We start from the raw sequence: 15,594 nt of genomic DNA, 5'->3' as shown, positions 1-15,594 counted from the left end.
AAAAAAAAAAAAAAAAAAAAAAAAAAAAGAGAGAAACAAAATAAAATAGTAACTTTGGACAGACTGTGGGAAACTAAAGGAAATTACCACAGCACCTACTTGCAAAATCCGATCCCCTTCTCGAATCCGGCCGTCTTTGGCAGCAATGCTATTTGGGTCAACCTGTAATAAAGAGGACATACATTTTCAACTGAATATGAAACATTCCCTCAAGAACTTAAAAATATGCTTTTAAAATATATTTTGAAAAAACTGTTGCAAAATTCTGTGTTGATTTATGACAGTGCATGCCATATTTCTCTCCATCAAAACTCACTGATTCTAAAAATGCAAATGAGCTATTTTAGAATGAACAAGAATAAAATTGTGAGGACTAGAGCAGAACTTAATCTGAAGACCAGTTTCCTACCCTTCCTCTTCCTCTATTTCTTCCTTCCTTTTCCCCTTCATTCTTTTTTTTTTTTTTTTTTTCGCATTCCTTCATTCATTTCTGTATCCCAGCTGTCACACATGCTCTTCAGTTGAGGTGAGGTGATGGTAATACCAGGACTCTCCGGACCCAGGAAATTTACTTTCTATGAGATCATTTTAAATCCTGCTTTACCTGTCTTGGTAAAGGTGATAGCTATAGAGTAAGTTCATCCTTTTTTGTTTGTTTGTTTTTTGAGACAGAATCTCCCTCTGACCCCCAGGCTGGAGTGCAGTGGCGCTATCTCGGCTCACTGCAACCTCCGCCTCCCGGGTTCACGCCATTCTCCTGCCTCAGCTTCCCAAGTAGCTGGGACTACAGGCACCCGCCACCACGACTGGCTAATTTTTTGTATTTTTAGTAAAGGCGTGGTTTCACCGTGTTAGCCACGATGGTCTCAATCTCCTGACCTCATGATCCACCCGCCTCCGCCTCCCAAAGTGCTGGGATTACAGGTGTGAGCCACCGCGCCTGGCCCAAGTCCATACTTATTAAAGATAATTATGTCTCATGGGCATACTAATTTATAAAGAAATTTACAATCTATATTGCTCAAGAAACACACACACACACACATACACTGGATCCATGCATTTAATTAGTACCACTTTACATGTGGGCTAAAGTATATTTACTACATACTATTTTAGAATGTATAGATATTTAAGGCTCCATTAGGAGGTAATTAGCATTTTAATGGGCTAAATTTGAGTGATGACTTACAGTTTACTGGGGGTAATTTCATCTATCAGATTTCATGTGATGGCTTCAAACTGTGTTTAGGCTTGTTGCACCAAAGCTTTATTTTTAAAGCAAACTGTTTCAAGTGTGGCATAAGGTTGATGCATTCTATCCATATGTTAGATATTACTTTCTTATTGGGGTGCCAACAAATAATTGAGTCTTAAGTCATCAATCAAGAATAAATGACACTATAATTACATGTAAGAGGTAAAAGGAAAACATTCCTTCCAAGTACATATGTTCAGATCCTGTGGCTTCTTTCTCTTCCCTGAAAAGTGCAGTTCCAATACTGACATATTTAAATAGTAAATAGAGACTTACTAGAAGGAAGTGAGGGGTGATTCATGAACTGTATTCCATTTAAAAGCCACTCACAGTCTAAAGCCTCATCTTTAGAACTGTAATCAAACTAATATTAAACTTCTACCTTCCTACCTCTGTACATATTACAAAAGACAATTCCACAGGTGTTTCCTTATACTTCCTTAACCTAATCAGAGGAATTATCCTAATTGCATACTTAAAAGAACTACATAAGTTGAATATTATCTGGAGATTTTTCTGTCACAGAAGCCAGTTAGTAAATTTTTTTGGTAAAGGGATAAAGGGTAATATTTTATACTTACAGAGTTGTACTGTTTTCTAAATGCATTAATTACTTTATCTCTTCCATACTCTAAGCAAGTCTATCAAAACAATAAGATAAGCATTGTTATACTCACTTTCTAGTTGAGAAGGCTGAAGCTCAGTATATTAGGTAATGTTTTCACAATTATGGCCAAGAAAACTTGGAACAGCATAGAGTAGCAATTAGTATCTAGTTTGTCTAACTACTGCATTTATATATAAAATATATACACATAGGTTTTGCACATATAAGTATGTACTTTTTTATCATAAGTATATTTAATTTTAATTTATTTATATTTAGAGACACAGTCTCATTCTGTCACTCAGACTGGAGTGCAGTGGCACAATCCTAGCTCACCGTAATATTGAACAACTGTGCTCAAGCAATCCTATTGCCAAAGTCTCCTGAGTAGTTAGGACTACAGGCATATGCCACCATGATTGACTAATTAATTTTTTTTTTTTTTTTTTGTAGAGACAGGGTCAAACTCCTGGCCATAGGCAATCTTCCTGTCTCGGCTTCTCAAAGTGTAGGGTTTATAGGCATAAGCCACTGTGCCCGGCCTTAATTTTTAAAAACACACCTTCCTACTTCACGTAAAGTCATGCTTTTTGTGAGTTTTTAAAAATCATCTATTGTAGTAAAATTTGCTTCACAGTCTTTAAAAGGAATTAACACTAACAGTAGCTCGCATTTTAGTCTCTCTCTTGTGTATTGCTTCTTGGCCTTTGGCTAAGATCAAGTGTAGAATCTCATTGTGGGGTTGAATAAAACAAACTAATAGATGCACTCACTGGGTATTCAAATGTATCTATGCCATCAGCAGAGTAAAAGATGTGATTATTGTGAGTAGTAATTTAAAACAATTAGCCAGTGCTACTGTTAATAGAACTCATAAAAGACACACTAAAATGGAAGGACAGATGTTTGAGGATCAAAAACTTTGATGGACTTGCTGCATTCTTATGGGAATTTATTCAAATTTGGAATTCAAAAATGTTACCACTTTTGCACTTTTCCTTGCTGGGATTCTGGGGTGAAAGTATTCACATTAAACAAGCTGATAATAATTACATTACTTGGGCAGCATAATTTACTTTCCTAATTGAAAGTGACAAGTTTTGGAACATGGCCAATTCTTCACATTCAAGCCTCTTAAGGAAGGGTTTTCTCAGTGTGAAGGGTTTTCTCAACATTTCGCTCTGTTCCTCCTAGTCTTCTCCTTTAATTTCCCCTCCATGGCATTTCTTACCTCGCTGACATAAATGCCGGTGTCTTCTTCATCATCTGTTCGGTAACAGACTGTCAGGCCCAGCTTCTCTTGACTGCTAACACGACACAACTCGACCTCCTGAGAGAACAACACACACAGATGACATTTATGTCACAGAGAAAATCTGCAGCAGAACGGAGAACTCACTGATATTCTTTGGGTCACTCTGGCAAGTATTAATAATTATTGCCCAACATTGGAAATTAACTTTTTGTTTTTACCAGTATTATTCAAATGTTCTTTCAGCATGGATTTCTATGAAGTTAAGCCAGTGTTTTATATTTTTTTTGTAATGTTGGAGATACACAGCTGTTTGCATCAAGCTGTCAATGTAAAACTCCTTAAAAATTATGCAATAATGTATAAATCAAATACATGCATACATCAATACACTGGAATCATTAAATATTTGAGAATCTCAAAGTTGGTGGCAAAATGTTCATAAAAATATGGAGAGTTACTGTTACATGTTTTTATTTGTATTATAAGAGAACAAAATAAGTTCAAGTAATAATAATAAAAGGACTATACCAAGCTGTTTCCATCAATCCTGCTCTGGAGTTCTATATAATATGATAATAAGCAGTGTTTTGTACAGGTTTGACTAAGGTTTTCTATTATTTTGTAGAAACTGTCATTCTTGGAAAGAAATGGGTTCATCCAGGCTGAAGGGAGAGACATCAAAAGCCACTTGGGGCAGAGGCAATGATTCAAAATGAAGCAGTAAATGAACAAGAAAATACATTTACTGAAACACATGGCTAAGGGCTTGAAATGTCAGTCCTCAGGTAACGTATATTGAATTTATTTCCTGATTTATGTTCAGTGAAATAATAATAAATTTCAGTGTATTTCAGTTTTATATGATGAAGTGGACTTGTACTACTTTCAGAAGCAGATGACTTCAGGATAAATTACATATTTCCAAGGATTAAAACACAAATTAGCACACTAATTATGGAGAATTTATTCCTATTGAATGGAGAATATAAGACCCATTAGTAAATAATCGGATGAAGAAGAACAATGTCTATTTAAATTAGAAGTGAAGTCTGGATCAATTTCTAGCACTCAGGCTGTGTGGGAGCTCTGAATATGTCTGAATTTGCTTAATGCTCTTTCTCCAGTACCTAGAACAGGATATTTCAGTGTGGGCATTCAGTAAAACTAGCTGAAGGGTGACTAATTTTATTTCAAAAATCTTTCATGGTGCACACAGATTTTTGTAAAACCATAAGTGGGTAGTCTTTCCTCTTTGATCGGAAGTAGATGTATGTGTGTGTGTGTATGTGTGTGTGTAAAGGTTATGAGTGTTGATAAGAATAGAGTGCTAAGGTCTAAATGTTTGTGTTTCCTACAATTTGTGTTAGGGTTTCAACATATTTTACCTACCAAGAAGGTGGGGCCTTTGGTAGGTGATTAGGTTGTAAGGGCTGCTGAGCTCTCATGAAAGGGATTAGTGACCTTATAAAGAGGCCCCGGAGAGCTATCTTGCCTCTTCCACCATGTCAGGACACACACAGTGAAAAGGTGCCCTCTATGAGGAACATGCCCTCACCAGACCCTAAAACTGCTGGTTCCTTGATCTTCGACTTCCTAGCCTCTAGAACTGTAATAAATTTGTTTCTGCTGTTTAGAAGCTACCTTGTTCATGGTATTTTATTATAACAGCCCAAATGTACAAAGACATAGAGTACTCACTTAATTGTCTAAAATCTGAAATAGTTACCAGTACAAAATGAAGGAAAACCTACTTAACTTCAAACAGGAGAATACTTCCCAGAACACTCTGTTACATTTGAGTAAATATCCTCCCTTTCAATTTTGTATTTCAATGAAGTCCTTGACAGTGGATAATAACCTGTATAAAAATGATGCGCCATACACCATGAGTAAATCCTTAGCAAGGGGATTGCTCTCATAAACTCCAGTGACCAATAATTTCACAGATAATAGCAAATAAAACTAAATTTAAATCCTCTATTCTGAGATAAGTACTGCAAATTAGTGAAATGCATGAAACTAAGAATGCTGACTTTCTGTCTGGTGGACAAAGATACTCTATTTTATAGTGCTTAAAAAGGTTATAGTGTAGGTTGAAAGTAAAGAGAAAAGGTGAAACATCCTTTTACCTAGACGTAGACTAGGAAATAGTGAAATGATTTAGCACCAGAAGCAAAAATGTACACACCAAGCAAAGGTCTTTTTAAAACTGGTAATAATTAATGCCTCCAGAGGGAAACAATACTTGACTAAAACTGCAACATTAGGAAGGAATTATAGCAACAAAACAGCTTCAATTACAGCAACAAGGTATACAGTCGAGGAGTATCTCTTAGTGATTCCTAAGAGGCCAATAAGGAAACCTACACACCCAATAAGGAGCTGAGCTTAGGGCCTTTAAATCAACACAAATGAGGAGCTGTAGTCAAAGCTGACATCCACTGACTTCCAATGCCCTAACAAAGCATGGAAGCAACTCTCAGTATTGTGAGAAGACATTTTCAGGGGGGAACATTCTTATTTGAATGTTTTCTCCACATTCTCAATGGTGTACCTTCACTTTGGTGTTTGCTTAGAAGGCGCATATCCAACTGTTTTGCAATAAAATTGAGTGAATGTATTAAAACAAAAAGGGCAGAATCTGCCTATAATCCTTCAACACCAGAAACCAGAGCACTAACCCAAGAATCTCAGAGGAAAGGAGACTAAGGTCCTCAGGTCAAAGTAACTTCAATATTTTCCTTACGTTGGACCAAACCAAAACTGTGAAACAGGTCTCAAAGTTATCTCCATGGTCTCTGTTTCCAATATTCCCCTTGGTAAGACACTCAACACCCTCCTATTTCCTTTCAGCTGCTTGGAGTCCTGGAGGTCTGAGTATTACAGATTTGCCATTTTGCTTGTCCCCTAACAAAACCTGGCATTCAGTGTGATTTTCCGTTCTCTCACAGTTAACTCTTGAGACATAAAAATAATTAATACATAAATATCTCTCAAAGGAATCATCATTAACAATTACTTAAAATGTGACCCAATCAGGCTTTGGTGCATATTAATAAAGGCTGCAAATACAAAGCCTTAATGCAAGGGACTAAACCCTTGGGAGAAAGCCTTCAGGCACTGTAAGAGACCAAACAGATTTTTCTGGATCCCACAAACCACCTCACACCAGTCCCAAGTGTGAAGTTATATTTCTTGGCTGAGAATGTCTCAGATACGACATAGTTTATATTAAAACACAGAAACATACACTTTAGAATCAAAGTTCCCTTAATTCTATGTCAAAATAACTTATAATCAGCTACCTGTAGACAATTTTGTTTGTAGGAGGCAAAGGTGGCTTTATAAAGACTCTGATTATTTGAAAGGAATTCTGCAGCACAGGTTTAATTAAGTATTCCCTTCACAGGACACATAAGCCTCTGACTTCTGAAGAAACAACCTCCTGGTAATAGAGAATGTTTTCCCTAACAACTTTCATACCTTCCCCTCCTTCACTTGGAAGCTGTTTGATGAAACACATAAAAGTGAAATGCTACCTCTGCACATTTTCTCCATGGAGACAATTCATGAGTGTATACAAATCAAAGCCAAGCCTGCATGGATGGCAGCACTAACCATCCATAAGTCATTTGTCACTAGAGTGAAAGAATCACTTCACACACCTGGTGAAACTACATTTATTTTGACTTAAATGTACTTCAAGACGTGCTATTCTGGGGACGTGTCTAAAGTCTCTTTGAAAAAAATCTAACTTCAGCATCCAATATTGTGAGAAATTGATTATATATAGGTTGAAGGTGGAGTAGAAGATTATAGTTTGTTATTAAAGCTTGCTGTGAAACATCTTTCTAATCATAGAATGACACAAATAGGATTTTTACATAAATTGGTTGTACTCCAGTGGTGTGAAATTTTTATATTTTTTTGTGATTAAGTCTAGGGAGAAATGAGAAACTTAAGAAAAAAAATGCTTTCTAGATAGAACTCTCTCTTACTGGGGAAAGAAACAAGGGTTGACACTGCTTAAAAAGCAGTGACTTTTTAAGTGGCATTGTTCCCAAACTTTAAAGAACACTTAGGCCAATGCATGCCATAAAGATTTTCCTCTTCATAAGAAAATTCAAATGCAGTCAGCACTATTCAAGTCTGAAGAAGATCTAGGGCTAGACAGGTTAGTCATTTATATCAGTTGACAACAGGGGAATGTAGGGTCTTTTATGTCCATATTTTTACTTATTTTCCTGGTTTTCATTTATTAGACAATACATGCACTTTTACTCAATCTCAGTGTTAATCATATATCATCTTATATTTTTTAATGTTGATTAGTAACTAGTGAAATACCATGCCTTATTGTTCCAATAAAACATTTATTTCAAAAAATGAATCAAATGAGAAATATGAACACTTTAATCTCCACAGCTAAGAGAAAGCTAGATAGTCTGCTTTAAAAATATTGTTTCAGTGTCATTATCTCCTGCGTAATGGAATCTGGGGATAATACATAGTAAAAAATAAATCACAGAAATCCTGGAATATCAAATCCCTCTGACAAAACATTTCAGGTTTGCATTCTCCAACTCCAAATTATTCATAAGAAGTTGCTGCAACTAATAATTAAATCACATTTCTGTGGAGACATAAGGGTGAAAGTTAAAGCTTATGGTCATGTCTTTTCTCTAACATCCTTAACCCCGCCTCTTTATTTGACTTCTTCTTTTTCAATAGTCTTCTGAAATATGGGTGGCTTTTAACCTCCGATTTCCCATTCTTAGAATCAGAGACATTCTTTGGGAAAGAAAGCAGTCACATTTCTCTAGGCCCAGGTTGACTGCTTCTCACTGTGGGCTGTGAATCCCCTTAAGAAGTCATAAATGACCTATTTGGAGTAGATTTTATACCTTAACAAAGAAAGAAACATTACTTTTGCCTCTACTGTTAATGGGGGAGGAAATGAACTCATGATGCTGGCAAACAATAGTCGATGTCAGGAAATCTGGAGCAGGAATAGAAAAGAGAAACATAAAATTGAAGTAAGTGAGAAGTGATCCATACATTTTGTTTTTATTTTATTTTTTAATTCTTTTTTTGAGACAGAGTCTCACTCTGTCACCCAGGCTAGAGTACAATGGTATGATCTTGGCTCACTGCAACCTCCACTCTCGGGTTCAAGCAAGTCTCCTCTCTCAGCCACCTGAGTAGCTGGGATGACAGGTGCCCACTACCACAACTGGCTAATTTTTGTATTTTTAGTAGAGATGCCATTTCACCATGTTGGCCAGGTTGGTCTTGAACTCCTGACCTCAAGGGATCTGCCAGCCTTGGCCTCCCAAAGTGCTGGGATTAGAGGCATGAATCACCGTGCCTGGCCATGATCCATAAATTTTGTATCATTACTTCTGCTGTAAGAACTACTGAACCAGGCAGACTGCATGGAAAACTTTCCTAGAATGGGCTTCCACCCCAAAGCAATCTGTCTAAAACAAAGAACAAAGGTATAGGAGGAAACCAGGAAGACACTTCTGTTTACATCAGGAAGGTTTTTCCCCCCCTTCTCTATTTTGCTTGTTGTATCTTTTGAGGAAATTGCAATTACTTTGTTATTTGTTAGCGTCATGTGGTTTACCTTCAGAAGAATCCAGAATCCAAGGTTTTTCATAGTTGATTGTTGAGTTTTTAGCAGATATTAAAATGATCATTTATTAGCTTCCTAAAGGTATTGCTAACTATCCACGGCCATTGTGATTTGATTTCCTGATTCATATGTCAGTTTTTGGGAGATCTCCATCAAAATAGTTTAACATGCCATAAGCAATGTGTAGAAAAGACCATTCATAAAATGTCATTTTCATAGATGCCTTATTTTTAAAATAGCAATGTTAAGCACTTCACTTCCTGGTCAGCTCAAATGCTCTCACTCCAGCACTTCTGCTCTCTTGCTAGAGCTTGAACCTGTTGACCCTTCCCCTTCTCACTGTCAGTAATTCCCTCGAGCCCACTCCTGTCTCCTGATGCAGCTTGAAATTCACAGTTAGACGTAATATCTCTTTTTTTTGGCTTTTAAAATAACCCTATTTTTAAAAAGTTAATATGTGCATTATAGGAAACTGAAAAACACAAGAAGCAAAGAACAAAGTCATTCACAATCACAAGCAGTTTATAGTTTGACAAGTTCTTCTAGGTCCTGTGCACATGTAAGCACAACATTCCATTACGGGACTGAGATCGTACAGTATGTATCATGATTTTTTGCATGTCATGAATATTTACCAATTCAAAATCCCAAAGCTCTATGAGTATTTTGATAACCAAGAATACACTACACCAACTCAATCTGCTAAAAAAATGTAATCTTGCCTTTCTTGGAAAAAAATTTCATAGAAGACAAAAATGGCAACACGCTTCTAGATAAAAAGCATTGGCAGAGTTCCAAAATCCTCAACTCTCCTGTTCTCTTTGTCCACTGTATCATCCAGATAAAGGTCAATTGTGGTTAAGACCAAGTATTCACCTCCCTGCTTCCCCAGCTGAGCAGTGACAGGGTCCCAGAGGGGATGCACACCATGACCATAGCGACTGCTTTCCCTGTAAGTTCTTTACAAGTTGCAAATGGGCAATCCATGCTGCCCAACAATCACACTCTACTTTCTTTGCCAAGTTGCTGTTTCACATGCTAAAGGAACTAGTGTCATAATTCCTCCTCTTTTTTCAAATTTCCAACAAAAATCACCCACTGTTAGCTGATGACCTTATCTCATAGTTCACTGGATCCTAGTGGATTATTATGACCTCAACTTTCTGCTCTCCCAGTCTTGGTATCTTGTACCTCTTCTGTCTGCAGTTCTGCTACTTCTCTCTCTTCATGCTTGGCCAGTCATCTTGTTCTAGACTTCATGGAGGAAAAATAAGCCATGGAATGGAAACCTCTGTGTCTTCCCTCCACTTATCAATCCACATGCATTTGTACGTAGAAAGACTCTCTGGGCTGCCTTTCTATTCAGTGAAAGAAAAATCCCCAATCCTACCAAAGGTGAGTGCCCCTACTCATGCTCTGTAAACCATTCCTTTATTGTTTTACAAGAATTTCTCTCATGGAATTACCCCTTCTTATCCTGTATTACTCATTTCAGTATTCTCATTAGATTACTCTCATTGTCACACACACACACACACACCCACCCACCCACACACACATCAATATGGGCTGCAGCAGAGGGAAACCTTGTGGACATGGTAGTCAGCTCTAGGTTGGGGGCTACTGGAAGAATCCAGCAAACATTGAAGAGATCATAAAATTAGTCTTGATGTTTACCAAGGTAATTTCCAGAGAAACACTGACCATGCAAAAGCACAGAGGTAGGAAACAGCATTTCACATTAGAGAAGCTTTACACAGTTAACGTGTGAGAAGCTAGGAGTTTAAGGTTGGGCTGGGTGAGAGGTCATGGTGAACACTAAAACTGCAGAGGTAGGCAAGGGCCAGATCATGGAAGGATGACCACATCCTATTAAGTAATTTGGGCTCTTTGCAAAAAGTAAAGGGGGGCTATTACAAAAGAATTAAAACTATCATATTTGTAGTTTAGAAAGATGACTTCAGCACTAGCATAGTGGGTGAGTTGGAGGGTTAAGCGAATGTTACCAATTCATGCAAGAGAAGCTAAGGGCTTGAATGCAAGCAGTGTCATTGTTCTATCAGTTCTTAAACACAGTTATCATTATTTCCATTTCATAGATGAAGAAAAGGAGTCACAGAGAGAACTTGGGCCCAAAGTCACACAGCAAGTCGAAAGCGGAGCTGGGATTCACATTCTAGCTAAGGGACCTGGTCTTAATTCTGAATAGCATGTTCCTCTGACTTCACAGTATATTGCTCTTTCTCATTTTTCAGCTCTCAGTTTAACTGCTAGATGGTACCCTTGTCCATCACTCTTTCTGAAATAAGGATCCTAAAGTCTTCTATGAAAATTGCAATGATGCTTAGTGGCTTCTTGGCAATTATGAACATTTATTTTTCTTTCTTTTTTTAATTAGAAAATTTGCATTTCACTAAGATGTTTAGTTTTAAAATTACCTGTTTACTGTTCTCTAAGAAGGTCCTTATCTGTTATGTCTGTTGTTATATCCCACAGCCTTAGATATGAAACAAAGAAACTTGTTTCTTTGAGGATGGCACCTTGTCTTCTTTTTCTTATCATTTCTAGTACCAGCAGAGGACTGAGAGTTTATGAGAAGCCTCACATGTGTTTGCTGAATTAGTTAACTGCTAAAGTGAAGTTGGGTGTAGGGTATAATTGCTTTTGCTATATTTGTACAGCAGCATAATTGTATTAGATTAAGTATAATATGTTCAAAAAGCTGTACAAACAATGGTTGTGACCTAGTCTCTTACCTCTGTCAACAAGAAAAGTAATCAAAAAATGAACTGTAAAATTAAAGCAAAGTTATCTATGAAGTTACTCATTCTAAGAATTCCTCTAGCATGTTCACTTTTTATGTATTCACTTTACTCACTGGACATTTTCTTAGCACCTGCTACATGCTATGGATCACACTTGGAAACTTCTTATGTCCCAAACATTGCTCTAAATGATTTGTGAATAACGTCTCATTTAATTGTTAAGAATCTGATAGGGTAATACAGTGCACAGTAGTTATTTCTGGTCCATCTAGCATTTATTCACTGTCTTTTTGGAAACATGACCCTAAATTTATTTTGCAGAATTACACCTTTTTCTTTCTAGTTGACGTGTGTGGTCAGGGCTGATTCCAGCTCCAGGGCTCGGCTTGTGATCTAGGGATTAGCCAGTAAGTGCATTTTATTTTACTGGGTATAGTGGTCATTTCAAAAATGAGTATTATTTAGTTCAAGCCCATCAAAATCGGGTTCATGACTTTTGTTGAAACTATTAGGAAAAGAACACTTTCTTTTCTATTGTATTTGAATCACAAAAATCTAGATCAGGAGTAGCTCTAAGCTTTATCATGCCACAATATATAGACCTTGAGGATGGATGAAAAAAAGGGAATAAAAGCCAAAGATGGATAAAGATTGAAATTTAGTGGCACTATTTGAGCCCCTGCAACAAGTTACATCTAAAACAATAAACCTTTGGAATTTTTAGCAAGGAGAGCCAATAAAACTCCTTTTTTCTTTACGCATTTGTTTTCAGTCTTCTGTTTCTTGGACTACAGTCCCAATTGCTTTTGGTAGATATTATCTACAAATTTTATGTTATAAATGAGGAAATCAGAGCCAGCATTGAGTAATTTATTTAAGGTCACTAAGCAACTACTCATCAGAATCAGAAATTGATCACAAGATTCTCTCTCCCTCTCTCTCTCTCTCTCTCTCTCTTGCACACACACTTTTTAACTCTGAAGATTGCTTTTTCAAGAGACGCATTCTTATAGTCCAGTTGTCATTTAAGAGCTCATTGTCTATAGAAGGAGGCTTAAGCACATAAAGAATTCACTATAGTGCAACGGGATATGTGGTAAAAGATAGATGGGATGAATCAAGAGGCAAGATGAGCCACAAGAGGGGATGCTCCAGAGAGAAGCTACTGTTTACATGGAGGGTGACAAGTTCAGTGTTGGCTACCACGAAGAGGGTTTAGGGATGTATTAAGAGAGGATAATAGAGAGGTGGATTAGGACTGATTCCTAAAAGGTCTAATAACCAAAGTCCTGGGCAGAAATGGGAGAGGGAGGTCAATATGCATAAACTGTGACTTTCCATCTTATATAAAACACAAGCAATTATAAAATTAGGACTATTGAGAGAAAGCAAGAACTTGATTTTCTGGTATTTAACCCAAGCAGAAGCATACATTTCTTCTATTTTATCTTTAGTATTGATTAGATTTTTTAGAAAAAAAATGATTATAATTTACTTCCTATAATTATTTGGGAGGGAATTTTAGATACAATCTAACTTGCTTTCTATCTTTTATAAATTGAAGTGACTTACCCACATTCATCTGACAATTTAGTGGCAGAGCTAAGAGTAGAAACCAGGCCTCCTGACTTTCATTCATTTGCTCTTTTTTATTGTTACCATTCTGATACTATTCTTTAAACAAGTCATTCTGACCTGGGATGGAGGTCTGGGGGTTCATGGAAAGGTGTGTGTTGGGGATGGCAGAATCACTGAATGGGAGAGAGATGCTGAATGAAGTGTGTTATCCAGATGAAATGTGTAGAGGCGGGAACAAGGTGGAGAGCCTCGTTTGTTGTGATGTCAACTGAATGAGGGTGGAGAGCATAGAATTCTTAGGAAAGAAAGGCTTGAGTTGAAAAGATCTTTACTATTCTTTCAACCCTTAGTGTCTGCAGCAAATTTAAAAAGAAGAAAGAGCAGACCTCACTTTTATAGAAAAGAACTGTCCATTCTTGGAGAGGCTCAAATCCCTTTTGCAATGTCCATAGTGCTGCTTTCACGGGGCCCTGCAGTCTTTATTGCATCTCCACTCTCAGCATTTGTAAGCTGTCTTTCCTTTGAATTACTGAAAATAGCTTTTCAAAAGAGAGTGTTAACAACCTTCTTTTGACATTAGCTATGTGTACTCTGCGAAGTAAGCAATCCATAAGGACAGGGTGACCCTTTGTGCTGTAGTTGTCTCTGATTCGATGACTGCACTTCTTGGTTACATCTGCTATCGTGCTCTTGAGTCGGCTATGTTTTCAGCAAAGGAAATCAGCTAAAGAGATACCACCTACTGTTTGGGATATCATTTTATAGTTTAAAAAGTCACTTTGAAGAGGTATTCACTTCAGAAAGGCAAAATACCTTTTGCCTAAATATAAGGGCACATATAGACAATCGATAGCTACTTCGGGTGGCAGAAAGATAATTGTTAGGGATAAAAGTAAAGTCTAAACATTTGCAAAATGATCCACAAGACTGCCTTCAAGGGAATTTTAAAAAATAGAACTAGAAGAAGTAATAAATATCAACTTTGGGTGACATGCTATGATGGTAAGGGTTATCACTGCTTTATCTAGTGGGAATCGATGTCATTGGTAGCCAACGTTTTGGACTATTGGAAGCCCTGTTAAATATCTGGCACAAGAGTTGAGCCACTGCCTAGCCCTTGAGAGGTAGGATACATGGGTAAGAACAAAGGGACAAAGGAGGCAGAATTAAGAGTTATAGGGCTGGAGTCCAACAAAAAGGCAAGAAGGAGAGTCTCTTCAGGTTTGCTAAGGCTGAAAGACTGCTCCAAAGCACACAGAATTGATAGAGAGGCTAGATTTACTGTAAAATTGAGCAGGAAGTTAATGAAAGAAAAGAATCTGGGGCATGTTAACAAAAACTAATTTTTGAACTTGCATAGAGATGTTAATTTAAATTTATCAAATAATATTCCATTTATCATGCTTTATGATGGACCTATATGCTGATAAGCAATGGCAATCGTTTGCAAAAAACAGTGCAAACCTACTGTTTTCTTCATAGGTGGATCAGATTGTGTTACATAGAAATGACCAAGATTTTACATAGAAAACATTACATGGAATGAATATGTTCCTGAAGGTAGATCAAAGAAAGAATATTTTTATATTATTGTATTTTTATACTCAATGCTCAGACATTTGTTGAGAATATCACAAAATAATGAATTAAATCTCTTAGATGCCCTAGTATGACACCCCTAAAATACAGTATTTTCTTCTAGGGTCTAATGGTCAGTGAGAAATTTCATCTACAAGATTAATTATTAAAAAATGCTTGGAGTTTCTCATCTTCAGATTAGTACCACAGTGTATAATAACAAAAAATGTCACTGTAAATACATAATGATTAATCATAAGTAATGGGCTGATCCTGAATTGATACATGATTTCCAACTTGGTAGGTTCTACATTTCATCACTGGTCATAATTCCAAAACATTTAAAAAACTCATTTAATAGCACGAATTCTGGATTTTTCCTTTTCTATTCTTTCTTTTTAGAGCCAACTCTCCTAGTTATTTTTTAATGCCAGTCTATTATGATACATGAAATGCATTACATCTTTATTGTACTGGCAATAAAATTTTAGTAACATGCATTAAAACCAATCAGTAGACCTGAATATCTCCTGATCTGATGAATGAGAAACGGAGGGTCTACATTTATCTATTTCAGATATTATACATTGAATTCCAGACTGGGAGATGCCTGTGTCTATGTTGACACAACAGAGATTTGTCAATCCTCCTCAGAACTTTTCTTTATTTGAAAAGCATTCAGTAACTTTTCCAGCATGTGTTATTAAGAAAACATAAAAGGAAGATTAACAAAGAAGAAGAATAGAAAATAAATAACCCTGTTGATAAGATGAACTTCATTTCTATCAGCTGGTTACTGACGCAGGAAATAAAGGCTTTTCTAATGAGAACTGGGCTATTCCTGCAATGTTTTCTAAGCTATTTTATACTGGGGAGAGGGAGCTTTTCCTGGGGTCCTAATAACAAGAAAAGGTA

At 36.7% G+C, this 15,594-nt stretch overlaps 1 protein-coding gene across 2 annotated transcripts in view; it reads right to left on the bottom strand.

The window, feature by feature from the left end:
• The window catches only part of PDZRN4 (PDZ domain containing ring finger 4), a 415,845-nt gene that overhangs the window by 18,992 nt on the left and 381,259 nt on the right, over positions 1-15,594 (bottom strand). For both annotated transcript variants that reach the window (XM_023182830.2, XM_023182831.1), the window contains 2 exons: positions 3,097-3,195; positions 100-162 (listed from right to left, as the gene is read on the bottom strand). In XM_023182830.2, the coding sequence (XP_023038598.1) occupies positions 100-162; positions 3,097-3,195 (162 nt within the window). The remainder of the gene's footprint in view (positions 1-99; positions 163-3,096; positions 3,196-15,594) is intronic.

Source organism: Piliocolobus tephrosceles, chromosome 10 (genome assembly GCF_002776525.5).
Source record: "Piliocolobus tephrosceles isolate RC106 chromosome 10, ASM277652v3, whole genome shotgun sequence".
NCBI lineage: Eukaryota > Metazoa > Chordata > Mammalia > Primates > Cercopithecidae > Piliocolobus > Piliocolobus tephrosceles.
The sequence above is the reverse complement of the archived record's forward strand: the minus strand, read 5'-3'. Positions and strand labels throughout refer to the sequence as shown.